Raw genomic sequence first — 27,959 nt, 5'->3', positions numbered from 1 at the left:
ACCTCCCAGTAAACGTTTGACTGTTAATGCCAGAACTTTTGCAACGTTTCTAACCTGGGGTGTGTTCCGATTTCATTCGGATATGGTAATTGAAAGCTTCCGGGGAAACAATGCGCCACCACCTCTGCTGCTGCTGCTGTTGCTGCTGCTGTTGCTGTGTGTGTTAAGTGTGTTAATGCAACAGAGTCATGATAGGTTGTTTGGTAAAGAAATGATAATAATATAACATCACTCAGGAGTTCGGGAATATAGTGTTACTCTTCTCATTTTGGGACATTACGCAAAAAAAACCACCTTTAAACTTGAGAATTCGCTATTTTTGGCAGATTGTTTCACTTTTTAAAAGATTCAGTTTGTAAAGATATGCTTGAGTACACTGTTGCATGTTAACTTAGCATCTGCTTTCATTTACTTCACCACTAACAAAGCAGAGGTGACAGACATCAGCCTCTGTAGTGAAATGTCGGAGATGTTGGCTCTGTGATGCGTAATTGCGCATCCTGGTTGAGCTGAGAGGGGGGAGGGGGGGTGCCACTGTTGGATCATGTGTTTTTTGGAGCACCTGCTTCTCAGCCCGCAGCAAGCATCCCGTTTAGCCACATTTCATGAGGTTGTTTTAAACTGTGTGAAGTTGTCTGTTTTTTTTATCAGAAGCAGCACAGCTCTTATAGTTTCGATTAGATTCTGTGTTTTTCTTTTCTCACCATCTTTGCCTGAGACGTCATTTTAATTGTACGTGTGTAAACGTAGAAACATGATCATTTAAAGTCAAGAGAGCATTTATGCATGTTTAGATGTCTTACTGAACTATATATCTATCAATTAGAATCATTTATGTAATGCATTATATAGAGGATAATCTTTTTTTCCAGCTGAAAGCATCTGCTACTCATGATGAAATCATTTCGATTTTTTCCCCAATTAAATTAAAAGTTTTACAAATGTTCTAGAAGAAGGGAGAGTGATGTAATTGTGTCTTGAAGTTTCTAAAATGGTATGCAACAATTCAGTGTGCTCTGGGCGTGGAAATGTATCACTCCTGTCGCAAAGTTTCTCTCCTCTTCTGACTTTCTAACACTGAATATGAGACTATGAATTCACATAAAAGCCTCATCGCAGCTTCTTTTTCTGACCGAAAATGAATTCATTGAGCAGAGTCGACAGAGACACCGCGGTGTACGTGTCAGATAGGCTGTCTGAGCAGCAGCAACATCCTTTAAAGGGTGAGACTGATAAATGACCACAGCAGTGGAAGGAGAGCAGAGAGAGGAAGGTATAGTCTGCCCAGTAACAATCGCACAGCCTCGGTCGAGCGCTGTGAACTATTGGCTATATGCAAATAGACACACGGGGAGGAGGAAACAACTTAGACTGGAAAAAAAAAAACTTTAAAGAGACATTTCCCCCACTTTTCTCACAAGCATTGCTATATAGCCAACAAGCTTCGAATGGAAATTAACAGCTCTAAAGCTCTGAGGACTTTACAGTGCCCAGTCTTCCCCTGATGCACTGAAGTCTCGTTTCATTCAGCTCCGTCTTTGAAGTCGACTAAGAATAGAAGGGGGATTAACATATTTACCCATGCAGATTCTCTTTGTGACTGTATGTGAGGCTAAATCATTTGGCAGTCATTTTTTTAATTATCTGCTCAATGACCTGCACTCTTCAGCTTCGTTTCCACCTGCTTGTTTTCCATGTAAATTATTACAGAGATCTAATAAAGAAAGAAAAGAGGAAGAAAAAGAAAAGAATAGTGATGTATGGCAGGAATTGGTGGATTGGCTGATATTATTTGGGCTGAGTAAAGCAAGTGACTCTCATCTTTGTGTTATCTTTAACAGAAGATTATGCAAAGAAAAGAAAAAAAATCTAACGCTGCTTCTAATTTCCTAGAAAGCTATCGCTCTAAAACCACAGTGTGGCTGCTATCAAAAAAAAACATAGTTCATAAGACCGTGTGTGTGTGTGTGTGTGTGTGTGAGTCGTGTGCGCGTTTCCGTGCGCGTTCACAGTCCCCTTTAAGTTGACATGCAGCGTGCATGTCACATACGTACAGTATGCGTCATGCTGTGCTCTGGGGTTCACTGAGTCCATTTTTTAAAAGTTGGCAGGCACGTTAAGAGCAAATCAATACAAATTAGTTGCTTTTTGGAGTTTTTCTGTCGAATCCAAACTAATATTCAAATTACTTTCACAAGGGGGCACTTGTTGCACTAAAGCAACTAAATCTGGCCTCTTGGGGGCTTTTTAATGCTAAAAATATGTGAAATAATAATGATGCAATAATGAATACAGTAATCTATTTATTTCATATTTTGTGACTGTAAATGATAGTCTCATGAGACAGTGAAGCAACATGAATAAATAATGAACCAATAAATATATAAAACACACAAAAGCATCATTTTCTCAGTAATCACTTTGCTCCCTTTAACATGAATCAGTCACATACTTTGATATAATAACATAAGTTTTCATTATAGATCCATGTCAGCCTTAAACAGCAGGTAAAATGTAAAAAAAAACAAAAAAAAAAAAAACTGGCTAAACTCCAGTTTAAAAGCATGTATCGCTGTTTTACTGTACCATTGTAGTGTGTCTAGTTTTGGGGGAAAGTGGCACCCTTTAAAATGATAAATTAAAGTAAACTGCAACTTGTCTGTAGAGGAAAGAGGGACAGGAGTGTAGCATGTCTGGTCCATACAGAGGTAATGAAGTGCATTGCGTCAGTTGCGCATGCAGGGCAGGCTTGATCTGGCCAGGCGGATGAAAGTAGTCTAGAGGCGCACTGTGGGGAGAGAGGAAAAAGTTCTCAACAAGGAGAGGCAGGACTACTCTTACGGAGCCCCTGCAGTCTCACTTTTTTATGCCTCTAAAAGACTTTCCCTTCCATCCTTTTGCATTTTTGCTTTGCAACACTGCTATCGCGTTTCCGAGAGTGTAAATCCTACTTTTTTTTGTGTGTGACTTAAGTGAAAGCACCAGCACCATGGAGCTGCTCTGCCTCGAAATGGACACCAACATACGAGCTCGTCCCGATCCAAACCTCCTGTGCGATGACAGAGTCCTGCAGAGCTTGTTGACCATAGAGGAGAGGTTTCTACCCCAATATTCCTATTTCAAAGGCGTCCAGAAAGATATTCAGCCGTTTATGAGGAGGATGGTCGCTACTTGGATGTTGGAGGTATACCGAAAGACCCGAGTGCTGACAAGTCTTATTATTTCCGTGCTCGACTTTAAAGCCTCCTGATTTTGTTTCATTACTGTTTTACTGAGCGCTCTTTGCAATTTTCGGACAGTAGATAAGACCTATAGCTCTCGTTTGCGACTGCTTATTCCTTATATTAAGCGAATGTGTCGTTTTCTGTCATTTCTTCACCATTTGTAAAGTCCGCTCATGTACACCGTGTTTATGATCCAGCGAGCTTCCATATGTGGGACAGCCGAGAATTTCTTTGCTATGCCTCACATGTTGTCTTTACAAGCTGCCTGTTGATATTTTAATGTTATTATTTTAGATAGCCTGAATATTTCCATGCACACGTATGCACTCCCCAATGCAATGCTGCTCTGTGTGTTCTATCGCCATGTTGGTTTTTTACAGGAGCGCCTGTGCTTTAAAGAGGACTTTACAGTGTCATAAACGCAATAACAGCGGTTCAAAGCCATCGGTAATGACAGAGGAGGGTCTTGGTCGTCCGCAGAATATAGAAAGGATGACAAAAAACGTTGCAAACATTTTAGGTATCTATTTTAAATGTCGGAAGGGGCGAGGGCCTTATCTGTCGTTTTGGTCTTCCCCCCGTCGCTATGCCTCACTCTGGAATTATGTTCGATTTTTGACACTTTGTTCAATATTTCTGATCAACATCTATCTGTAAACAATATTGAGCCTTTTGGCTTTATTTTCATGTAAATATTGTCAGGGTCTGACCCACTGGAGATTTTTAATTAATTTTTGAAATAAATATATCGGCTCGGCGGTGACGCACACCAGACCTACCTCTTGCGACTTGCCGTTTATTTTGACATTTTATTCCTATTTACCGTGAATGAATTTGGATATGAATTGTCGGGTATGATGTGGAAAGCCCCCTTGAACATTATGGTGCGAAAAAAATCGGTCTAGACAATTTATTTATATTTTTAATTATTTTATGAAAATATGACGAATGAAAAAAAGTGTGTTTCCGTGTGCTGCGCTGTCGGGGTGGTTTTTTGGCTCGGCTGATTGTGACTTGAATTCATTTCTTAGTGAATGAACTGCAGGAATGCGACTCTATTGACAGTATGTGTCTGAGACTTAATTCATTCTTTGTAAAATAATCTATTTCCAATTAATTTATGATGTCGCAACCGATTAGGGCTGGGCGCAAATTCTTGGCCTGGCCCCAACTATGTGTGTCATTGAATTTATATGTGCTCTTTATGTGATTAGTCTTTTGTTTCGTTATCCCATGAAAGTTTTATATACATTTCAAGTGCTGGAAAATAAGTGAGGTCACTGCAGGGTGGGTTACTGATTCCAAATGCTGAACATTGCTGCATTGTCTGCTGTGTCTTTATTCAGGTTTGTGAGGAGCAGAAGTGCGAGGAAGAAGTTTTTCCCTTGGCCATGAACTACTTAGACAGATTTTTAGCCGTGGTACCCACCAAAAAGTGTAACCTGCAGCTGCTGGGAGCAGTGTGCATGTTTCTTGCATCCAAATTGAAAGAGACTCGTCCATTAACCGCAGAGAAGCTTTGCATCTACACAGATAACTCCATCAAACCCCAAGAACTGCTGGTAAGCAACAGTTGGTTCAATACATTTCACAAAATTCACACTGCCTCCTCTGAGGATTCATGCTTGTCATCATCAGCTGGTTAAAGCCAAACATACTCTTCATGACATATTCTGACTTTTGTTTTGTGTTTCTTTTATTTTCATCATGTTTGCTTTTGGAAACCAGTGTTTTATTTCTGTTGTTTTAAGGTGTTGTTTGACTCAACATGTGTCCATTTTAATTATGCAGCACAAAACATCACACACTAAACACCAGAGCAGTTCTCTTTTCTCTCAAGCTGTTGTGCAGACTCCACTTTGGACTGCAGCGTCATCAAAGGTGCATGAAAACTGAAAGCCTCACAGTGGATTGTTCCACAAGGGCTCCCTTTTACTGTACAAGACCCTCTGGGCTTTACTTTACAGTATCCATCCAGCCTGTGCAATGGTCTCCATCGCCATCTGGTGGCAAATATTTGCACAGAGCAACGAGGTCAGCTTGAACTGCAGCCAAACTTCTGACTCTGTTCCTGTCAGAGAGAGAGAGAGAGACAGAGAAATTCAAGTTTGCCTTTTACAGTTTAGCTTTCATCCAAAAATAACCGTAGATGCACACATTTCTGATATTATGTCATGCTGCGCTATTTCTGATTCGTGCACATCTTCCGAGCACAAATGGGCCATACAGTCACAGCTCCAAATATAGCTGATGCAGGGTAGATTCTGTGTCGTTTGCAGTGACATAATTTGTAATTTCCTTGTGTCCTATTTATAAGAAAAGGCCTGTTCTTCTCGATAATACCAGCTGCCTTCACCAGCGCAAACCAATTAATTAACTCAGTTTCACATCAGATAAGTATTTCCCCACTGCTCTGTGGTGCTACATAAACATTCCTCAGTAAACAACAGCCAATCCCACCCATGTTGTGAAAGAGGCCACATATTATGATTCAGATGTGGCTGATGGTTGTAGCCCTGCCTCGCCGCTTGACTGGCGGCTCTACCCGCTGGGCTTGATTGCCGCAGTATATGCAAGTTCCTGACGAGTTGCTCTCGGTTTTGTCGGTTTCTGATAATTTTCTGGAATGTATTTATGCCTGAGAATATTTTTCTCAGATTTAATTCCCTCCACCACCACCACCACTGCCACCTCCTCTCTCCTCAGTAAAGGGCTCAATGGTCAGCTTATGATAGCTGTTTGTAGAATTGTGCATTTAAATTAAAATTTAAAAAACCCAAACTGCTAAACTGTTAGTCTGAGGCGGACTCATGTAACGTGTGTAATGCTGCACTTTACTAGAAAATGAGTCCATCCTACCTTTATGTGCAGTCTGAAGACAAAGCCCTCAGTCCTTGAACTGGTTTGCTGAGGCCTCTTCAGTGTTTCTGTATAAGGCAGTATTTTGGCTGACATGCAGATACAGGAAACAGAGATCAGCTGCTCGGGGCATGTGATCGTTTTTTTGTCCTCATCTTTGGTAACAATTTCTTGTAAAGAGAACCACAAAGTTACATCGAAGGTGTGACCAGAGGAAGCAGTAGCAGAAGGAAGTGGGTGCCACTCTGTCAGCACCGAGCTTGTGTTGCAAGGGTTGTCACAGCTCTCGCTTTAGGCTTCAATCTTTCAAGTTGGAACTGATGGAAAAGGCTTTTTGAGAGCAGGAGGCAGCCATGTTTCCATCAGAAAAAGCAGCCGCAACAACACAAAGCCACCGCCGCCGACGCTGCCAAGCATTGTGATTTGCATATGATCAAATAATTGAATCTTTGAGATACAAGCAGGAAGATGCATTTCACCTTTAAATCAAATGTGCCTTCCTCCTTTTATGAGTAACTGTGGGTATTTACAAACCCCCCTGTTTAAATACCCTTCCTCCTCCCTGGCAACAAGGAGATCAGGAAACATTACGAGGCTGAAAAGGTCACTTTGATTAGAAAATTGCAGGCTGGTAGCAGGGTTAGTGGCAGCCATGTTGAAATCGTCTCATGACTGAGTCCATGTGGTCTCTCTGGAGGAGAAAATGAGTAGCATCCGTGGTCCCAGTCACAAGGCTCGCAGTCCGGAACCAAACCACGAAATTTTTTCCCAAATTAGTCACCGACTCTTTCGTTAATCACCTCCTCCTCTAGGAAGTGAAACTGACAATACCCTCTAAGAGACGAGAACACCACACCTAGTGTCCCCTCCAACTACGCAGCCACACACAAGCCAGCATGTGTCATCACGCTTTGCCAAAGAAATGGGCTTTAAAAAAAATGATATGTGAACCTTAGAGCAGTTTATGCTGGTGAATCTGATGCTGTTGAGTCATGCATGATTCAGAGTCACAAATATGCAGCAAATTATTTTAAATAAAGTGTTACACTTTATTTGGAGCTGGAGACTGTTGATATGAAGCTTAACATGGGCTAAGTGGGCGCATTCATACAGCAAAACACAAGATTCAATGAAGAAAAGTAATCACTCATTAATCCTTACCTATTGCAACATAAAATGGAAGAATTTTGAGTTCATAGGAGATAAGATACAAAAATAAAATACTGGTTTTTGAAAGATTTCTTCAATTTTTTAAACATAACACTGCAGATTTATTGCTGATCCTACCCAACAAGCACAGTCTTCCTAGTTCCACTCACACACACACACTCTCTCTCTCTCTCTCTCTCTCTCTCTCTCTCTCTCTCTCTCTCTCTCTCTCTCTCTCTCTCTCTCTCTCTCTCTCTCTCTCTCTCTCTCTCTCGTACACACACACACACACTCTCTCGCACACACACACACACACACACACACACACACACACACACACACACACACACACACACACAGTAGAACCTCTGGTGGGCCTCTTTAGGAAAGTCCCCAGATGCCAGACAGACAGACGGGGAGGGAGACAGTGTTGTGAGGTCACCTGGGTTGGTGGCGCTGCTGGTGTTTCTCTGTCCCTGAGCCGGCCAAGCAGACACTAACGTAACTAGAAGAGTGCACTCAGTAGAGAGTAGATCTCCGCCAGGTGTGTCTGGGGGCATGTACAGTCTCACTTTTAGCGTAATGGTATTGTAAGCGAGAGTCCTCCTGGGACGGCCTAACTGTCTAAACTTAATAAGGTAACAATAAACAGGGCGATGAGTCCAGACTTCTCAATTGTTATTTATTTAGAACATTTTGTTATAACACACCACACCAGAATAAAACCCCTCACTACCTCCCCTCTCCCCTCCCAAACAAAGAAGAGTTGAATCTCATTCCTTCCAGGCTTCCTTACAGTCAAGATGGTGGCAAAGCTAATGATAATCCCAGATTTATTCTTCTCGTATCGTGCTTATTTTTAGCCGATCATAACATATCGGGAATGGAATTAATCTGCAGATTCTCCTCTTCAAGGTGAGACCAAAATGTTCTATGGATGTCAGTTTTTGAGCCATGACAAAGGCCAAAATGTGGCCTGCAGCAGATTTGTTTTTAGCCTAGCCCATTGCCAGAAAAGCCTTTTTCTGCAGCTGTTGATCACTTGTGGCCCGTACCAGCAGGTTAAGAGAAGTGAGGAGTCAGCAGTCAATGGTGGTATAAAACATTATAAAATAGGTTTTCCAACAGTTGTAACCACAAGAGGTCCTTGAATGAGTCATAAATGTGCACAAAAATATTAGACTGATGGGTCCAGTAGTATGAGAGATTAGTTGTAGACAGATACACACAGACATTCAGACACACACTTAATGCTTGGTCGAGATAATAACAATAATGCTCAGCTTTCACACACTCCACACCCAACAGGGCCAGGGGCCCCACAGAGTCACATTCACACACTCTGAGCTGCAGTGTAACCGGTAAAGTGCAGTGTTGCAGCTGAGTGCAAGCTGCTTCATTATGTAAATATGTGGTTATAATTTGTGTCACTTAATCATTCTGAGTCTTTTTCATTTTCATTTATCTCCGACTCTACTTTCTTGCGCTCTCTCTCTCTCTCTCTTTCTCTCTCCCTCTCTCTCTCTCTCTTTCTCTGTCTCTCTCTCCCCAGGAATGGGAACTGGTGGTGTTGGGGAAGTTGAAGTGGAACTTGGCAGCAGTGACACCGAATGACTTCATTGAGCACATTGTGAGGAGGCTGCCGCTACCCGAGGATAAGCTGGCACTTATACGTAAACATGTCCAGACCTTCATCGCCCTGTGTGCCACAGGTAGGACATGACGAGGGCAGATGACACACACCTGTCAATGTATCTGTCTTACTGATGTCCTGCATTACTACGCGTTAATCCTGATGAGTTCTAATGTTTCATTGGGAAGACTGATCCAGAAGATGACCATATGAAGTGCAATGTAATTTTGATACCATGTCTTTTTTTTTTTCTCACTTGGGTGTTGCAAGTGATACTCGTCATGGATTAGCTGCCAAGTAAAACCAAGCGATCAACATACTTTCTCATGTTGCAAAATATCCCGATCTGCACATTCTTCTTTTAGTGCCATATCAAAGCCCTCTTCTTTCAATAACATGCAGCAACAAATCTGTTCATAGGTGCGCTGTGGGCCAGTCACGGCCCGCCCAGGTGTGGCATAATGGGTGGGTCTAACGGGCCTGGGCCCACCCACTTATACAACTGGGCCTTCCTACAGGACTGCGAGAACATACGTTTTCTTAACTTTTATTTTTATTGATTAAAATTAACACTTAAATGCACAATACAGACTAAAAGATGTTTCCCTTTCTAAAAAAGTCAAAGATAACAGTCTGGACCAATCACAACAGGCTATCTTATGTTGGCCCAGGCCTGTTAAAACTGTGTACGAACATCACTGTACTAGGGCTGGGCAATAAATCGATATTATATCGATATTGTGATATTTTATAGATATTGTCTTAGATTTTGAATATCATAATATGATGATATGGAATAAGTGTTGTTTTTCCTGCTTTTAAAGGCTTCATTACAGTAAAACATTATTTTCTGAGCTTAACAGACTGTTCTATTATCTGCCTTTAATCCACTTAGTCAATATATCCTCATTACTGATGATTATTTATCAAAAACTTAATTGCCTAAATATTTTGTGAAAGCAGATAGTCATCACTACAATATTGTCAAAATATCGATATCGAGGTATTTGGTCAAAAAATATCGTAATATTTGATTCTGCCCATATCGTCCAGCCCTACACTGTACAGGGATTGTTCAGGAGTAAATTTGGTTTGTCATGTGTTTTCATTCAGGCTTTCAGCCAGCGTTCAATGCTGGCTATCGTAACACTTCAGTTTCCAGCTGTGTAGAATGCATGTTTTAGCGGTTTAGAATCCAGATGCAGTCACCGTATCATTTCATAGCTGCAATTTCATTTCATTGGAGACTAGAAGAACCTAAAAAAAAAAACAAGAAGACAAGCATGTGTCATGAATGACATTTCAGCATTAAACTCTTCAGTCTTGATATCCATCATCTGTCTTCTCCCTGGCTGGTATGTGGTCATGTTTTAGAGGCGTATCAGTGGCTTCCAGAGCATCCAGTAACACTTCAAAGCAGATTCCGCCTGGTTGAGGGGCATTCCCATGTCGCACAGGGTCGAGAAGAGGAATGGACAGGGGGTGGAGGCGGGCAGGCCATTGTCTCTCTGCTCTTGAGGTGAATTGTTCCCTCAAGATCAAACATCCAGCAAGTTTGTGGGAGGGACGGGGGAGGGGGGAGCCTTTAACATGATCTGACGAGACAGCAAGATCGAGGCGGAGAAGATGCAGGAGGGAACAGGGGAGTAAGGGAAAGCCAGAGGAGTGTATTGTTTTTGCGCTGCCAATTCTAAGGCATGTCATGTTTTCATATCTCTTTCCCCTACCGCCTTCCTTCCCTCTTTCTCTCTCTCTCCCCCCCCACCCTCTAACTTCTCACGCCTCCCCACCCTACAGCTGGAGGACATGATAGCTTTCCCATGTTGAGATTCTCTATGCAGGTTCCTCCTGTTTGCGTCACCTCCAACACCACGTTCAAAGCTGCATGCAAAGGCAGGGGAGGGGAGGGATAGGAAACACCTCCACCAGGATGGATTTATATCAACATCAATGAGGAAAATCAGACTGTTTGCCACTCCTTTTTTCTCACTTTCTGGATGACCCCCACCACCTTTTCCTACAGGCCTCAAACAGGAATGCTAACTACCCCCCTCTCTCCCCTCATGGGAAACAGCTCCTTCTACTGACATCTTTCAGAGGAGTGTGTGTATAGTTAGATGGATAGGTACAAGGGAGGTGACAAGTATTTAAAACAGAAAGTGATGGAATCCCCTTCGCTGATTGTGCAATGGATATTATAGTGTGAGAAAATGCTAATTATTGTAAGGTTTGCGGTGAAAAATATTTCTATATCTCCTCTTTTTGCGTCTGCTTTTACTTCCCTTTTACTTATCTCTCGCTGTCTTCCTCTCTCCATCTCACCCCGCTCTATTTCGTGCCAGCGGATTGATGTGTGGAATGACAGCGTGTCAGTGATCGGACCTATTCCCAAAGCAACATTGTGAAAGACTCAGCATGCACTTTGTCCTTAATTGCTTCAATGAGGCAGTGGAAATAAATTTACGAGCCTCCTGGAGTCATCCTCCCGACATTGTGTTTTAGGAGAGAGACTTTCTGGAGATATAGCTCTGGATTAGCAACAGGCCATTTATCTATTGTATGCTCTCCTCAGACTTGTATCCAGGCAAACAGAGAGCGAGCGGATGAGCGAGCGAGGGCAAGACGGACAGAGAGAGAGAGAGAGAGAGAGAGCGAGTCAACAATTTGGTGCATCTGAAGATCTCTGGGAATTTGAAACCCCATTTGTGGAACGTTCCCAGCCGTAAATCTTGAGTTATCTGGTGAGAATCCTCCTTGAGACATCCTTTCGAGCGGAGCCGAGAAGGTAAAGACACAGCAGAAGGAAGGAGGGTCTCTTATGGAGGATTTACATTTGCAAGACAGTTGACAACGGCTCACCTGTGGCCTTCCTATTTCATACAGTCTCATTCAACCCACCACCACCGCTACCTCCCCCCGCCCACTGCTGCCCCTATACTGAAAAAGAAAACATGCATAAAACCATGGCTCGCTGTTTTCAAGGGAACAAGAGAGAGAGAAGAAGAGGAGAAGTGGAGAATAAGGCCTCTCATTCCTAATGGCTCCTCTCTTTTGATGAAACAGTTCCGTTCGGGCCACTCGGTGGGATTTTGTCAGGTGGCGCAGGCTGGCTCTGTATTAATTAATAACATTGGCTGGTCCATTCAGGACTATGCAAATGGCTCGGGGGCTCAGCTAGAGGCTGGGAGAAAGGAGACAAAAGGCCTGGCCCTTACATTTCATATGCAGAGCCATGCGAGGGTCAGCGCTGCAGGGCCACTTGATAGGAAACATCAGCGTTTCCCTCAGGCAGGCCGCCGGATAATAGCCCAGAAACAAGCTCATTAAGGGAGATTATGAACCTCCATTCCTACACACAGACACCAAGCACTCCGAGCTTCCTCTTCTATTCTTATTCAATTGAGGTAAAGTGGGAGAATGGACGGGGTGCATGGGGCAGACAGATGCACCCCAACCTGTCTGCTATGGTTATTGAGCTCCGTCTTCTTGCCATATTGGCAGGGATTATGTTCTTCTTTTTTAAATTTTTTTTTTTTTAAACCAACTCCAATAGCTCTTGCTGTAATGGTATGCATGGAATGGTGACAATGGTCATAGAAATTGATCAAAAGAAAAATCTGGATCAAGGCCAACAGTGCCATCCAAGAGAGAGTCAATTGTCCCAGAGGACACAATGAAGATTTTGCTACAAGTTGTAAATAACAAGTCGTTCAAGTAACCAGCTTTTATTTACCTGTGAATAGTATTTGATTACTTTTTTCCCCCTGTGTGCTGAAGCATCTTTGGACTGTGAAATAACTTGATGATTAACTGGTTAGTTCCTCTAAGAGAAACTAATGATTCACTAGCTAACAGGTGTCAGAGGTGTCAAGCTTTGCTGCATGGGTTCACTTCGCCTCTTGTATAACTATAACGTCCCTACTTATAGAGCGTGTAGAGTATATAAACTCCACCCTGTATACATTTACTCACAGCTGTGCCTGGATTCGCCATTCATATACTCTGTAAACTCCAGACGTACACTCCACTGTATTCTGCTGTTTGGTTATAGAGCTTCTAATCCATGAACCAGTGCAAAGTTGGATGACATACTTGCATACGTTTTTTTTACGCTCTATTTCATTTTTATTTCAAAGTAATGGATATATGCACAGAGGATCAGTAAATCTATCCAAAGATGTCTTCAGAGCCAGACAGATCTTGATCTTTTCTCCTGTATTCTGCACATCTCTCAAAGTTTTTTTTTTACCTCAAATCCGGTGTTTTTTTTCTTTTGGATACACAAAAAGAGACAAGCTGTAGGCAAATGTGCCCATTTTTATGCAGAGCTCCCACTCAAATATTTTCAAATGAATCATAAGTCCTCATTCATCTTGGCTGTTACGTTTCACTGGTCCAGAGGCTGGAATGCTCATAGTAGCTTCCTCTCTAAGTAGCTGTTGCACGGAGAATCCCCTCCAGGCTCAGCCCCTCATTCTAGAGATGAATGATTCATCTCAGATGTGGTCAATGAAATGCTCCTTGCTGGTGTTTGTTTACATAAAACCCTCTTCATGTTTGATGAGTCAGAACCCAAACAAATTAGCCACCTCCTCCAACAAATTATCATCTCTCCGCACGCTCGACTGATGTGAGGAATCGCGTCCGGTCCAGCCGCGTCGTCAAACCGATGAAGCAGGAAGGAGCTTCCTAACAGTATGCGCCCAAAAATGTAACACACAGTGTGAATCATCGAGTGGCATGTCCTGAGTTCTACCCCTTCACTTTGCTGGTGTAATCAGCACCATACTATAAATACTGCGGCCAGCTGAGTCACACCAGAAACACAAAGAGAGAGAGATTTTTTTGCTTTTGGTGCTGCAATTATGCCTCCGATAAGGTTTAGAAATCTAAACCTTTTAAGCTGGGGTGTTTACCTCAGAGGTCACGTTTAACCACAAAGACTAATATTTGCAATTTGGAGAAGGCAAATGTTAAAGGCAGCTAGTCTGACCCGAACATTTTTGCCATCACACCAGAGTGTCTTTTCATTTGCCTCTTCATCTATACACACAACTGCTCCTCTGATCCAGTTTTTAATTACTTCTGCTAAGCTCCTGTTATCCAAATCATATCAGCTACAGGGATAGACAGACGTAGGAGAGAAAGAGAGATTTAACGGCTTTCCTAAACTGCTTTCACCCAAACAATATAACCATGAAGAGAGACTTGAGTATTTCAAGCAATGCAGTCACCGATCCGGAGAAAAGTGAACTCTTCTGCATCACGCCCCTCAATCTGATCCAAATGTGTATGCTCATCAGTGACTGACATTACCAGTGCCTCACAAGGCTGCAGCTGTGACAGTGGAGACGATGGTGCAGCAGTGAAAACAACTTGTCACAGGATGCCACGATTATGAAGGAATTCTCTTTTCTGGCAAATGAGTGGAAATCATATTTCGAGCAGGCCCGCGTGACTCAGAATCTCCCCGAGTTTTGTTTTTTGTTTGTTTCCAGAGTGACAGTCTGGAACAAGAAGTGATGGAATATGACAGATCGCTCTATCAAATGATTGTTTCTTCAGTCATGAGTGACTATTCCCCATCTTATTACATGTGGAAGAGCGCTTCAAGCCCAGTTGGGAAGGTTTTGTTTTTGTGTCTAAAGAAGCTACACTCGGTGTACCGTCTGAGTAGCTCTCCACAGACCTTGCTTTGACTACACGACTGTGTTGCATTAGTGGTGAAACATACTGTCATGCCAATACCAAAATGATGTTTGTTTTTGACCTTAATCAGTCAACAAGGCTCTGAGTCCTCGTAATGCTACTCCTTTAATAAACAAGGTCAATAAGCGCAACATGTATAGAATACAAGACCCTGATTTATGCCGCTGGAAAGAGAGGAGAGGGTGAGAAGGAGAATTTGGGCTTTTTTTTTTTTTGGCTGTTGTTCAACTTTCCAACTTTAATTAATTTACAAGTTTAATGTGCATACTGTGCATTGCAGCCACCCAGGAGGAGTGGACCATGTAGGGCAGCAGACTGTGTGACCAGAGGCCTGAGGATGAAGTTTCAGGGGGCAGGAACACGGAGGAATGGAGACGAGGGGGCACAGGGAGGAGAAAGGGCCATTGAAGGGGGTGAGAGGCGTGCAGGCCAGGCCAGCCAGCCGCTGCTCACAGGGAGCTTTCCATCGCAGGCGTCCCCACTCAGCTACATACACTGTTTATCCTCAACATGAATATCAATGAGGGCCTCCTAAAATACGGCCATTCTTCCCCCCACATGCAGCAGCCACCAGGCCAGAGTGTCAGCCTGCATCAGCTGCACGCGCGCGTCCTTGTTCTGCTACAGACCTGTCTTGTCTTGAGTGCGAAAAATCAGCTTGCTGCCCACTGCCCCGCCACTCAGCTCGCCCACAAACCTATGTCTGTGCTGCGTGTGTGTGTGTGTGTGCTGCCCTGCATCTTAAAGCACGCAGGCATCGGCGCATTGTTTCTCGCCTGCGTCTCCGAGGTGTCTGCTTCCTCGCCTGTCAGTCAGCACTCACTGCACACGTACAGTAAATCCATGTATGCCTTTGTCCTTTTACCCCTCTGTAGAAAGTTGTGCTCTTACAGCAGTGATGTAATGCTGAGAGGCTTTGTGTGCTCTTTCCTCTTGGCTCGAGGTAGCCTTTAATAAATCGCCCCTTGGCAGAGGCCCAGCGGCTAACACAGGGGTGTATAATAAGTTCATTTATTTGTCAACACTGAGCCCACAAGATGAGAAAGCGCCTGGCTGTGCATGTTAAAAAGGCAGTGAGGGGCTGCCTTTACAGCTATCAAAGGGCCTACCTCTTTGATTCCAGATTTAAAAAAAAAAAAAAGAAGGAAGAAAAATCTCCTTCAGAGCCATCGCACACAGTTTGCTTTGCAATTGAATATGGCAATATGTTAATGTGCAGTCTGTTTCTATGCCCCCGATGCCCACTCCTCCAGCCCATAGGTGGCCCAGGAACAGAGGCATACTTGTGGGGGGGGTTGATGGGAGGCAGGAGGTGAGGGTCGCTGGAGGGCGACTCTTTTCTTCTTCCAAAACCTCACAAGGGTCTGGACACAGACTTGAGAGTGATGTGCAACGGAGTTGTCTACCCCCTCTCCTCTCCCACCACGCCCACCACCTTCCCTTCTTTTCTCCTTGTTGCCTTGTCGCCATACCGTCCATCCCTCCTTCTTCATCCTTCTCCCCCCGTCGACCCCCTGTCCCCCCGTCCGGCCGCATTCTTTGTCCGGCCTGTCTCGCTGAATTGGTATCAGCAGAGAGGGGATGGATGCTGTGTCTCTCAATTGGGTGAAATGAGGTGATGACTCTGGACAATGGAGTCACACTCTTCTGCCTTCCCTCTTGCTGGCCCGCCACTCTATTAATATGCTAAAAGATAGGAGGACCGCCAATGCAAACCACTGCCTGTTGTAGCAACAAAGACTGGGGCATGTGTGCCATTCAGTGGCCCCATCTAAGCAGGCCATGTGTTGTCCAAAAAAGAAAGGTAGAAGTTGAGCAAGACATAAAGAGAGAATAGAGAAAGGAGTGTGTGTGTGTGTGGGTGCGTGCGTGCGTGCATGTTTTTATGTGTGTGTCTCTGTTTGTGAAGAGAAAAACTCTCTCTCTCCCTGTCTGTCTGTCCCCCTTGCTCTCTCTCCCTGTATGCCAGTTGCCTTGCCTTTTCGGGCTTCTGGCCCGTTCACAAGCTGTCTCATTTGCATTATGAATGACAGTGAGGGGAGCTAACAAGGTTATTGGTCTTTGAGACGCACGCCTGTGACCACACGTGGAAAAAGGACCTACAGCAGTGAGCATTGGCAGAGGCACTGAGCCTCTTTATTCCTCCCTTTCCAAGCGCTATGGGGCTTTTTTCAGCGAGCACACGATTTACTCAGGAGATGGAAGAAAAGGGGCCGGGCTGGGGAAAGGGGGACTGGGGCGGGGAGCGGGTGAGGGTGGTTGCTTTTCAGCTCCTTTACAAGCCAAGTGAACCCTCATTATCCAGGCCCCTGGTCATTAGTGAGCGCTGCGTTCAGACCCAGTGCAATAGAAGGATTATTTATTAGCTGACTGCTAGATTACTGAATCATATTGTCTCTGGGAGGGACGTGTCTGTACCCTTTTTGTGGAGCGTATGAATTGAAAAGTGCAATTTAGAAACTGCAGGTGAATAAAGAATTCTGTAGTAAATCAACAGTTTTAGTCATTTGATCCACTGAACTAAACATGTAAACTCCTTACTTTAAATGCTTCTTCATCGCTTACCTAATATATTATATTGTTAGTAGCGCTGAAGACACATGAACTCACTTAGTATTTTTTCCTCTCACAGATTTCAGATTCGCCATGTACCCTCCCTCCATGATTGCCACAGGAAGTGTGGGGGCAGCGATCTGCGGCCTACAGCTGGATTCAGCTGACCAGTCACAGTGGGGCGACAGTCTGACAGACCTGCTGGCCAAAATCACAAATACAGAAGTGGTGAGTTTGTTTTCTACTTCTCCGTCGCATCCAGAACACCCATTGCAGCTCGGTTGGGATCTTCTCCTTTTTTTCCCTCTATTTTCTACATTAAATTTCTAAGAGTTTAATACTTCTTTTCATAAAATTTCGGGGGGATGTTTCTGAGTAATATTTGCACGAGGGGGAGAAGTATGAGCAGAAATCAATAAGGCATTCAAGTGTTTAAGTACAATTATTACAGTAACCCATTATTCATTCAGTGCTGCTGTCATAGAAGCTTTTCATCTCTTCACGCAGTTTACATCTCCAGTTAAATGCCCCAGTTTACTCATTTGATTACCTCTGAGTCACACAGTTTTACTGGGAACAAGCAAATGAAGTTTTTTGTTTTTTTTTCTACCAGACTTACTACTACTCTGAGAGAAAACATCTCTGTTATTTATGTCAAAAGTCAAGAAATGCCACATGCTTGTTGAGGTTGTGTGTTTGCCTCAGACAGTAGCTGAAATGTTGAAATGTCACACTCACATTTGGCTTCTTCTTCGCTGGGATTTGGTTTCCCATGAACCCATTTTTGGAAGGTTGCGTCAGTTTCGGTGCGCTTTCTCTTTTCAAACACTTTACTGGACTTTAAGGTAGCGTGTGGCAGGTTTCTTTTCCTTTCCCTCAGTCCGGTCCGGCTGCCTCGGGGCCTCCTCATATAAAGAATCCTCTAAATCGAGCCAGGTTGAGAGCATATACAGTATGCTCTGTCGCTGACAGGAATGCTGGCCAGGCCGTTGTGTGGCTGTCTGGGTACAGTGAATGTTGCGGTGGTGGATGAGTTGAGTCCAAACACATGCAGGGCCTCTACTGACTCTGAGATGCCTGGCTTTCATCACACAGATGCAAGAAGGCTTCAGCTTGCTATAGCTCACTGCAGGCATGGGTAGGTAGGCAGAGCTATAGAGGGTAAGGAGAGTGCAACTGTGATAATAAGTGAAGCTATTAAGTTATTCTTTATTAGTCCCTGAGGGGAAGTTAGTCTTCTTCATCTGACCCATCCTGACTATTGAGGAGCAGTGGGCAGCCACAGAGCAGCGCTCAGGGACCAACTCCAGTCCTGAGGCAACTGCCTTGGCAGGAGTGCTCCTAATACCAAATATGATGAAAAATGCTTTTGGTTAGTAATGGCTGACTTAATTTAAACATGAACGTTTGAGTTCATGTGTGCACACTGCGCAGGGAGCGGATCAAAGGGCATGACACTGATCCCAGGCCTCAGCCCTGGTATGTTAAATTCTGTCCCAAAAGGAGGCAAAGGAGGAGGAGGAGGAGGTGGTGGAAGAAAGCTGTTGAAGTGTGAAAAGGACACTGAGGGGGTGTCATGCCTCCCTCGCGACAATCAGCCCTCTCTCGTCTCCTCCTATGGTCCATAATGCATCGCTGCTGGAAAGCATGGCTCCCTCTGGTGCGAGCTGTGTGAAGTCTCGCTCAGCAGCTGAGGAAAAACAAATAGCTGGCCTCAGCAGCACAGGGCCTCAGTGTGTTTAGGCTGCAAGGTCTTAGACTTGAGGGAATTAAGTCGCTCTGTGTCTCTGTGATCAACCCCTTACATTCCTGGATTCAGACAAGCCATGGCTCGCAGTAAACACAGGAGGCAAAGCAGAGGGCACCCTTCCTAATTCAACATATATGAGGGGCTTTAGTATAAACTGCTAAGAAGCCAGCCAAAAGTAAACACTTGAAGTATCTTTTGGTTTAAGAACTTATATCAGCCTTGTGCACCACTTGTAATACAGCGTATGTAACAGAGCTTCATGGCAGATGCCCAGAAGTAACAGTCAGTGTTGATATGTTGCTTCGGTGCTTCTCATGGTGTTTGTCAGCTATAGAGCATTTAGGCTTTCACACACTCAAAAAGAGGAAACGGTGATCATTGGCCATGTCATTTTCACACTTACCCTATCTTCTTTTCCCAAAAGTTGAACCACTTTATACGTCAATTCAAAACCCGCGGGACACCTCAACCTCAGTTTTGACTGTAGTCATCAGGGTGGTGGTTTGAACTTAAAAGTCTACACATAACATACAGTATTTGGTTTTGGCCGGCAGTGTAGATGCTCAGCAAGATGGTAGCAACGTCTCGTAGCCAGCGAGCCAAAGAGCCAGGCAAAATATGAAGGGAAAGCAAGTTTCGCCAACCTCTGCAGCTGCTGCTGCCAACAGCATCATGGCCAACGCCACCCCCCTGGCACCCTGCTGGCATCTGTGGTATCCAGAAGCTGTGGTTTTCCAGTGGAAATGTGATAGGGCCAAGTCACCATCTTGGGCCGCTGGAAGAATGTGTGTAGCCTCACATACACCTGGTGTGGCCAAGAGGGGCTCCCTGTAAGGGACAGCAGACGAGGCTGTGAGTCTGTGAGCCAAGTCAAAATGTCCAGAGAGAAAATCTGAAATTTGTACAAATATGTTGAGTTGGGACACAGATCAGTTTTGATCCCTCTGAATTGCACAGGCCATCTGTAGTGTCTGTAAGAATGTTTGCTGCAACATGAACTGTAGACAAACAGACAAACATTTGAGGACTTCAGTCTTACATTAAGGTCAAATGTGAGGAGCTCTGCTTTATTCTTGAATGATTAAAACAGAAAATAGAGCCAAGGGAAGTGCAGGGATTTCAGACCAACACTTCCTAGATTTTATTGTTTTGACACTCATTATTGCTTGCTCATTCATCTTTTTTTTCTCGGTCAGGGTCACACACTGAGACACCGGAAACACATTTTCCCATTTCTCCCATTCTTCCTGTTTTCATTCCTCTTTTTTATCACTATGGTTTCCACTGTGGCCTCACTATAACAGAGATGGTTTCATATAAGTTGCACGCTGTCTGGATGTGAAATAGAAATGTGACTTATTCAGAGGAATTCAACAGTAACCAAAATGCTTGCAACAAAGATGCATTTATTAGGAAAGATTATCTCTATTAACACAGCCTGTGGCGTCACCACTTGCGGTGTTTCGGCATGCAAGCTAAAGAAAGAGAAAGGTCACATTTTCTATTGTAACTTGTGGAAATTCGAGTCATGTGGTGACTCCTTATTTCCAATGTCAGCCTCCGGATATTTTGTTTTAAGATTCCCTGAGATCCGTAGTGTGTGTCATCAGTGTGTGTCTGCCTGTGTGTTTGTTTCAGCTGTCTGACCACCGAGTCCTCCCAGAGTAGCTAACGCTGTCTTGTGTGGTACAGTCAGCAGTTAAAACACATTCCATGGCTTCGCACATTTCTTCCTTTTGGTTTTGTCTGTCTGCACGACTTCCCCCGTACCGCCACTGTCACAAAGGCCGCCCAGGAATAATGTGCATGCCTTCATTTGTCAGAAAGGCAGATTGTTGCAGTATGATGTATGTTTGAGGTGGGGCCGATGTACGACTGTAACGACAAGAGAGGATCTGAGACGGTCATGTGTTTTCCGGGTCGAGGCTGCAAAATAAGATGCTGCAGTAAAGCACTGTACCTCCGATGGCCCAGTTATTCAGTGCTGTTGGCCCCCCCTCAGCCTCTCTGAAAACAGTATTGGTGTTTCCAGTAGTCACATATTGAAGTCATTAAAGTTTCTCAAATAAAGCCCATGGGGCTTGGCATAGGATTCGAACTGCCGCTCTAAAGAGCAGCAGAGACGGGGGGAGAATGTCTTTTAAGAAGTGAAGGCGTGCATTCTTGCGGTAAGACACAGGCAGTTCCTTTACATGTTCTGTGCTTTACTTAATTTTCTCACAGGAATTGAGATTTTATGACCAATGGGGCACATGTTGATGGGAAGATTTTGTGTTTTTCTCTGTGTGTGTGTGTGTGTGAGTGCGCACACGCCCAAGTTAGCGGCCAACCTCTGGAGGAGATTAAGGGACAGCGCTGGTCGGGTTTCCTCCACGTCAGGCCCATTGCTGGGGGAAACGTTCTCCCAGAGGCACCCAGCCCAGATCAGTCCAACCTCCTCAACATCAAATCAGTCTTCATGGATTGTGACCCAAAAAAAAGAAGAAGAAAAAAAACAACTCACTTGGCCCAATCATTGGTAGATGCTGGAAAAATGAAAGAGATGTCAAGGCAGGAATTACTTCATACATACTTCAGATAACCTCCCCTGTAGGATGAATCATTTTGTCAGAGGTCCTGTGAATTCATAGATTTTTTTTAACAAATGATATTAATTAGTGTTGTCAGAATTCAGACACTTGTGTAGCTTCCCTCTGACAACACAGTGCATGTCTCGCCTTGTATCGCGTCATGCTGTTTGACCTTTGACACTGTGACCTTTTGTCACTCAGCCGTACGCAGCTCACAAAGACCAATTCTTGATGTGAGCGAGGTCTGCGTTCTCTTCTCTTTTTTTCTTTTTTTTTTGAGGCTCAGCGGCACCAGAAGCTATAACACAGGTTCAAACTGTGGCCCATCAGGTTTAAATTAGCTGTAAATTTCTAAAGAATGTTTCCCCCCTGCTCCACAAGCGGTACACTTTCACCCATCCCTCCGGCCATGGGGCACTCAGTCATGTTTCCCACAGACGCCTGGTGCTTTAAGGCAGGGGGTTATGCATGTGTGTGTTGGCTTCAGTTGTGGTACAGTATTTCACCACTTGAGGGCAGTGTTCACTTTCTCTATCGCCTCTCTCAGGCAGGAGCTCTCATATTAGTTTGTGGTATTGCAGCAGTGCGCTCTTACTTTAGTGACTGTCATCACTGTTCCTCACCACACAACAGTTTGACCTCCCTCTGATGCTCTTGCCAACAACCCATTCAGCACTCTACTGACCCCTCTTACCCCTTCCCAGCCTCCTCAACTTCTCCCCCCTCCCCAAGTTAGTTGCTCTCTCTTCCTGCACTGCGCTGTCCCCCTCTGTCAACCATCCATCAGGGAAGGATATGAGGGCTCAGCGCTGTTGAGAGGCTCCTCTCCCAGGTGGATTCTCAGATTGCCGCGGCTGCCTTTGATGGTGAAAGGCGAGCCGGCCGGGTCTCACATGGTTCCCCTGCTGGCAGGCAGACACACAAGACTGGCTCTCGTTAAAAAAGCACCACCTTTGTGTTCCCACCGGAGGTGGATGTAATTAACATAGCTTTAGTACTACCTGTGTTTTCAGCCGCCGTTGTCAAGGCTACTTCTGTTTGGGTTTCGTGTGTGTTTGGGAATGGCGGAGGTGGTGGGGATAGGTGGGTGGTTGCACGGGTGTGTGCGTGTGTGCATGCTTATGTGTGTATGTGCGCTCAAGCAATATAGGGGTGGTGTTCAGTGCACAACCCTGGTGGGCTGATGTAATGCTTGGGTCTGGTCCGTGTCTTTGCTCAGCCTTGGCGGTAGCTGGAGCTGCTAGAAAGTCAGTGGTCATTTAAAACCCCTGGTCTAAACTTGCTCAGAGGCCCCTCTGCTGCCACATCAGGGGCCCCTACTTCCCATGCACTGACTGTACTTTTCAGATTTCTCTTGTTACTTACAACATTGGCACTTTGTCTCTCATTTAGGACTGAAGTGCAAGATGTAATGCAAGCTGAACAACCTTCTAGCTTTATTAAATACAGAGCAGATCAGTAACTATGACAGCAGCTGTTTTACTCACCTGTGGAAAACATTTGTGGGCTTGTCTGACTTCTATTTGCCAAATAACTCACCCAGATGTAAAATCCCAGATGTTAAATCTTAAACCTTGTAGTCTTACTCTCTTAAATAGACAAATTCTGCTCAAATGATAAGATAATTCATGTTTTCAGAAGTGTGAAACAAAGTTTAGCAGGCAAAAACCGGACATGACATGTATTTTCCTGCCCCCCTCTGTTAGCAGATGAAAAGGAATATATTTTTTACAGCCCTCTCTTGCTACATTGCAGGATGTTCTCAAGGAGTGCCAGGAGCAGATTGAGCGTGTGTTGGTGAGCAGCCTGCGCGAGGGGCGGCAGCAGCAACAGCAGCAGCAGCAGACACAGAGAGGCCCCAGCGGCAAAGGCCTGGACGAGCTGGATCAATCATCCACCCCGACAGATGTCCGTGATGTCAACTTGTGAACCAGCAGAGGGCGTCATTGCACAGGATTTACAGAAAAAAAAAGAATCATGAAAAAAACCTCAATTTTCTTAAAAGCAGAAAAAAAGAACAAAAGAACAAAAAATGTTAAAAACACAAGCCCTTTAAAAGAAAGAGAACAATGCTTGCTAGTTTTTTTGTAGATTTTCTGTTCTTCAAGTCAAAAACAGCTGCCCACGAAATAGATTTTCTATGATGTTCGAGTCTAAAAGCAACAAATTTGATACAAGATGAAGCTCTGTGGTGCCTTGGATATACAGAAGGGAAGCCAATCATATTCACATTCTGCCTTGTATAGTATGACCTTTAAGTTATATTTTAACCATAGCTTGATAATGAGGCTGTTATGGTAGAAGTTGTGGAAACCATTCAGAAATTGCATACGTGGGATCACGGCAGGGCTTTTTTCTCTGTTTTGTTTCTATGAGTATTATCACTATTACATTCGAGACTGGTCAAAGAGAAGACTCTTTTGACCAGACGGTTTGAGCTCCTCGACCATCACAAGGTTCACACTTGTGTTGAGGATGAGACGGAGGAAGCCTTGAGAACAGTATGCTTAACATTGGTGGGTCCCAATTCCAGGGAAGAGACAGGATTATAATAATTATTAGTAGTATTAGTAATTATTATTATTATTATTATTATTAATATTATTATTGGATATATTTTGGAACTGAGTAGTCGAGATCAATAAGCTCCTTTTGTCAGGCTGCTTGTGTGTGTCAGTTTGTAGATGCTATGTGCCTCAATATGTGTGTGTGTGTGTGTGTGTGTGTGTGTGTGTGTGTGTGTGTGTGTGTGTGTGTGTGTGTGTGTGTGTGTGTGTGTGTGTGTGTGTGTGTGTGTGTGTGTGTGTGTGTGTGTGTGTGTGTGTGTGTGTGTGTGTGTGTGTGAGATCCTGTATCTATATTAGCAGTGTGTATTCTAAGGTGTGAGGCACTTGAGCAAAGTCGTAGACTTACGGTGTTATGTTAAAAGACTATGGAGCAAGCCGAGGCTACATATACTTTGTCCATCAGTATAACAGGGCATCTATGCTATATCACTGCCTTCATGCATTAACAGTGTACATGGTCCATTGTTGGCCAACAATAAACTCATGTGCATGGACTATGAGTGAGTAAGGGCTTCCTGTGATGCCCCTAACATTCTAAGAGCATTTTGCCTGAGGTGTTAAGCCTCAGACTCAGAGGTCATGTGAGGTGTTAGAGAATTACTGCCATTCTGGTAATGAAATATTACCAGATACTTCACTCTTTTTCACGTTTGTTACAATATGGTGTTCCTTAGTTGTGAAAGGCTGCTTTGAATCTGAACAGAGCAGTGATGACCTCTCACGTGTGCAGCATGTATGGCACATGTGAAAACATGAGAGGACAATGTCTTGAAGAAAGTGAGTTAGTGCTTTTTAAAAGTCTGGAGGATGTTAGACTCCTCTGTATTAATTAGCAGGGAGGGGACAGGGTGTGGCGTGGAAGGAATTGGAGAGAGAGGGACAGTTTGCAACTAAGAAGCCACTGTGGAACTGTTGAGGCACATGAGTGCACAGCACAGGATGGTAGGACAGAGAGGATTTTAGTGGTGCAGGAGCATGCTGCTGTGTAGGAGACGAGGATGATGTACAGCCAGTGGCTGGAAGATGATAATGAACAAAAGACACCCAAAGGCTTCATGATAAAACTTTGATATCTGCATAGTTGGGTGGTATCAACATTAATTTCTCATAACAGATGTCAACAGTGACACAGCTAAGTGAACAAAAACATTCTGAGTTTCCATTTACATGGAAATTAAATGAGGAACTAAGACTGTACGCTGCCAGATCATGCGAGGATGAACTTTCTTGGGGGGGTTTAGAGGAGTACAAGATGATACAATACTGTCAATGCATCTGGAGTCCCACATAGGGTTGTGTTCAGCTCCCCTATATGATTTCAATGGCAAAGCACTTTGAGAACATGCTCCCCAGGAGACAAATAAAATGAAAATGCGTTGGGTGGTGATTGGAGGTGAATAGATGTTTTCTTTTTTCCTTGTTAGCTTTTTCTTTGGTTTACTTTGTAGGGCTGGTTTCCCAATCGTCAGACATACCCTTGTCAAGCAAGAGTCAAACAAAATAAGCTTTCCACAACTTGAGATGAGAGGACATTCCGATCAAAAAAAACATTCCTATTCAAGCAAAGTGCAAGTTGATGGGGAGCCCAATCGTTTCAGAGAATTCGAACGAATACAAAACGCTGATATGAATTGGCAAAACGCCTACACACACAGCTCACTGATCCATGGGTTCTGTTTTATTTTATTTACATTGTCAAGAAATGAATGATTTGTTTTACTTGAATTTTTCTTTTTATTTATCTGCATCACAGCCACAGATAGTCACACAGGGCGGCAATGAGCTACAAGGAAGGGTGGTCGTAACATCCGATATTTGCACATGTTCTTCAGAGAGCAATGAGATTTGCATTGTTCACCAGAACAGAGCTTTTGTTCAAAACCACCTTAACTGATGTGTATCCTAGTGGTTGGTCAATTTCTTTTTTTTCTCCTTGTTTTTTTTTTTGGTGCTGGCTTGAACTTGCGAAATGTTAAACATTGTGTCGTTTAGGCCTGTCTGTCAGTCAACACATCAGTCCCCTTTGAGCTTTGCTGCTTCAAATCATTGGCAAAGGGACTTCATCAGCCAGACAGACACCAGCACAAAACAAGAGACGGATGATTTTTCTTTTTTTTCTTTATTGTTTTGTTTTAACGGGACACACGGCTTTGCCACAGCAAGGTGTCTTTCACTTTTGCTTGAGTTTTTCATGATGGTATGTGACTTTGCTGAGTGTATGTTTGTCAGACTGAAGAAAATTGCGGGGATCCAATGTTTTAGTGATGTTTTGTTTTGTTTCGTTTTTTTTTGGTAAAACTGGGCAATTTAATGACACACTTGCCAAAACATCCCCTTTTGAATATTTGATGTGACCCTTCATTTTTGCCTCTGTTTGCCTGATGTAAGCTCTCTCCCAAACTTAACGGTTGTGATTTTTCTTTCCTGCAATGTATTGTTGCATGTGTTATATATTGAGACCACATTTTCAATTTGTCTTTGATATATTATATGGGGGTGACCAGACCCACAAAAGGGTTTTTCTAAGATATAGAGATACTGTATTCCAAAGTGAAGAGAGGTCAGAGGAGGAGGTGTGAAGACATCAAGAAAAAAGTGTCAATATTTTTATTGAATTATTGTTGTCTTTTTGCGCTGCTAAAAGCTATGAATTTGTTTCATTTATACAAAAAAATAACATTACCTAGTTGTGATGTGTCACTTGAGTGTGCTGCTATTTTATAAACATTTGTATTATAATATAATTATTTTACTGCTTAAGAGATACATTCAAAAAACGAAGTAGATGGTGATAGAAGAACATGAAATGAGTATTCGACTGGAAATGTTCTTTGTACAGTTTGACAGTTTGCTTAGATAGCATTTCTCCTTTCTCCCCTTTTTTTAATCTATTTTGCTCTATTTCTTCAGTCACATTCTGCATCAGTGGTATTTCCTATACCTCAGGATTACTGGACAAATATTAAAAAATAATACACAAACAAATCCATCATCTATACCTCTGCATTTAGGGAGCCTGGAACAGAGAAGACAGAGTACAGTGGGGGAGGAAAAGAGCAGTGACAAATTAGCATTTTTGCGGATGATTCCCACTGCTTTGGTGGAGAATCAACTCGTTCAGTGAGATGGAAATGTGCAAGGCTTACACTTGGAGGTGGGAGGGGGGCACAACAGAATCGCAACATTTTTCGGGGGGTGTTTATGCTGTAAAAAGTTGAAGCATGTTCACTTTTGTTCATGTTGGTGCTACATCTGACTTGTTGTGTGCAAGGGAGGGAAAAACAGCATTCCTATATGATGGCCAAAGTACAGTCCTCGCTTTGTACAACCACAATCACTCTGAATGTCAGTAAATATGGATTCTGTAAGTGAGAAAAGACAAGTTTTGGTCTGAAATATTGTGTGCGCACCATTGTAACTGCCGCAAAAATAATGGGTTGAGTTGCACCTGTCAACCAACCATAAATATTCTGATATCTGGAAGTTTCAATGGTGCAGATTTCCCTTTGAGTTCCCAACCCCTCCTCCCTCACCCCCTTGCCCCCCTCCACTATAACTCATATCATGTACCTCAAATGTCTGTTGCACAACCTCTGTTCAATAAACTTCTGCTTTAAAGGGTGTGACACCACATCAGTTCACTGGTATTTCCCACGCCTGCGTTCCTTTTCAGCTGCATGTTTTCAATTGTGTCATGATCAATAGATTAGGTTGTGTGTGTGTGTGTGTGTGTGCGTGTGTGTGTGTGCAAGGATACTGCAGGGTAAAGTTCAGCAGAACCACTCGTATTACTTAAAAGCTACACAAGCAGTCATGGAAAACATCAGACAGTTTCCCTCTGACCAGAATATAAGGAAGTAAGGAACAGTTATAAACACCACGCTAAATGTTTACACACGGCAAAAATAATGGGATGTATTGATTCTCAGTACAGCCCAATAAATC

The 27,959-nt window shown here is 43.6% G+C and overlaps 1 protein-coding gene across 1 annotated transcript; it reads left to right on the top strand.

Moving 5' to 3' along the window:
* The first annotated feature begins 2,768 nt into the window (after positions 1-2,768).
* ccnd2a (cyclin D2, a) lies at positions 2,769-27,661 on the top strand. The gene is made up of 5 exons (XM_062420340.1): positions 2,769-3,184; positions 4,571-4,786; positions 8,785-8,944; positions 17,207-17,355; positions 23,203-27,661. Exons 1-5 carry the CDS (start codon positions 2,990-2,992, stop codon positions 23,374-23,376), a joined length of 894 nt encoding a protein of 297 aa, XP_062276324.1. The 5' UTR covers positions 2,769-2,989; the 3' UTR covers positions 23,377-27,661.
* Positions 27,662-27,959: the final 298 nt, after the last annotated feature.

Source organism: Scomber scombrus, chromosome 6 (genome assembly GCF_963691925.1).
Source record: "Scomber scombrus chromosome 6, fScoSco1.1, whole genome shotgun sequence".
Taxonomy (NCBI): Eukaryota; Metazoa; Chordata; class Actinopteri; order Scombriformes; family Scombridae; genus Scomber; species Scomber scombrus.
This window is presented reverse-complemented; position numbering and strand designations above follow the sequence as displayed.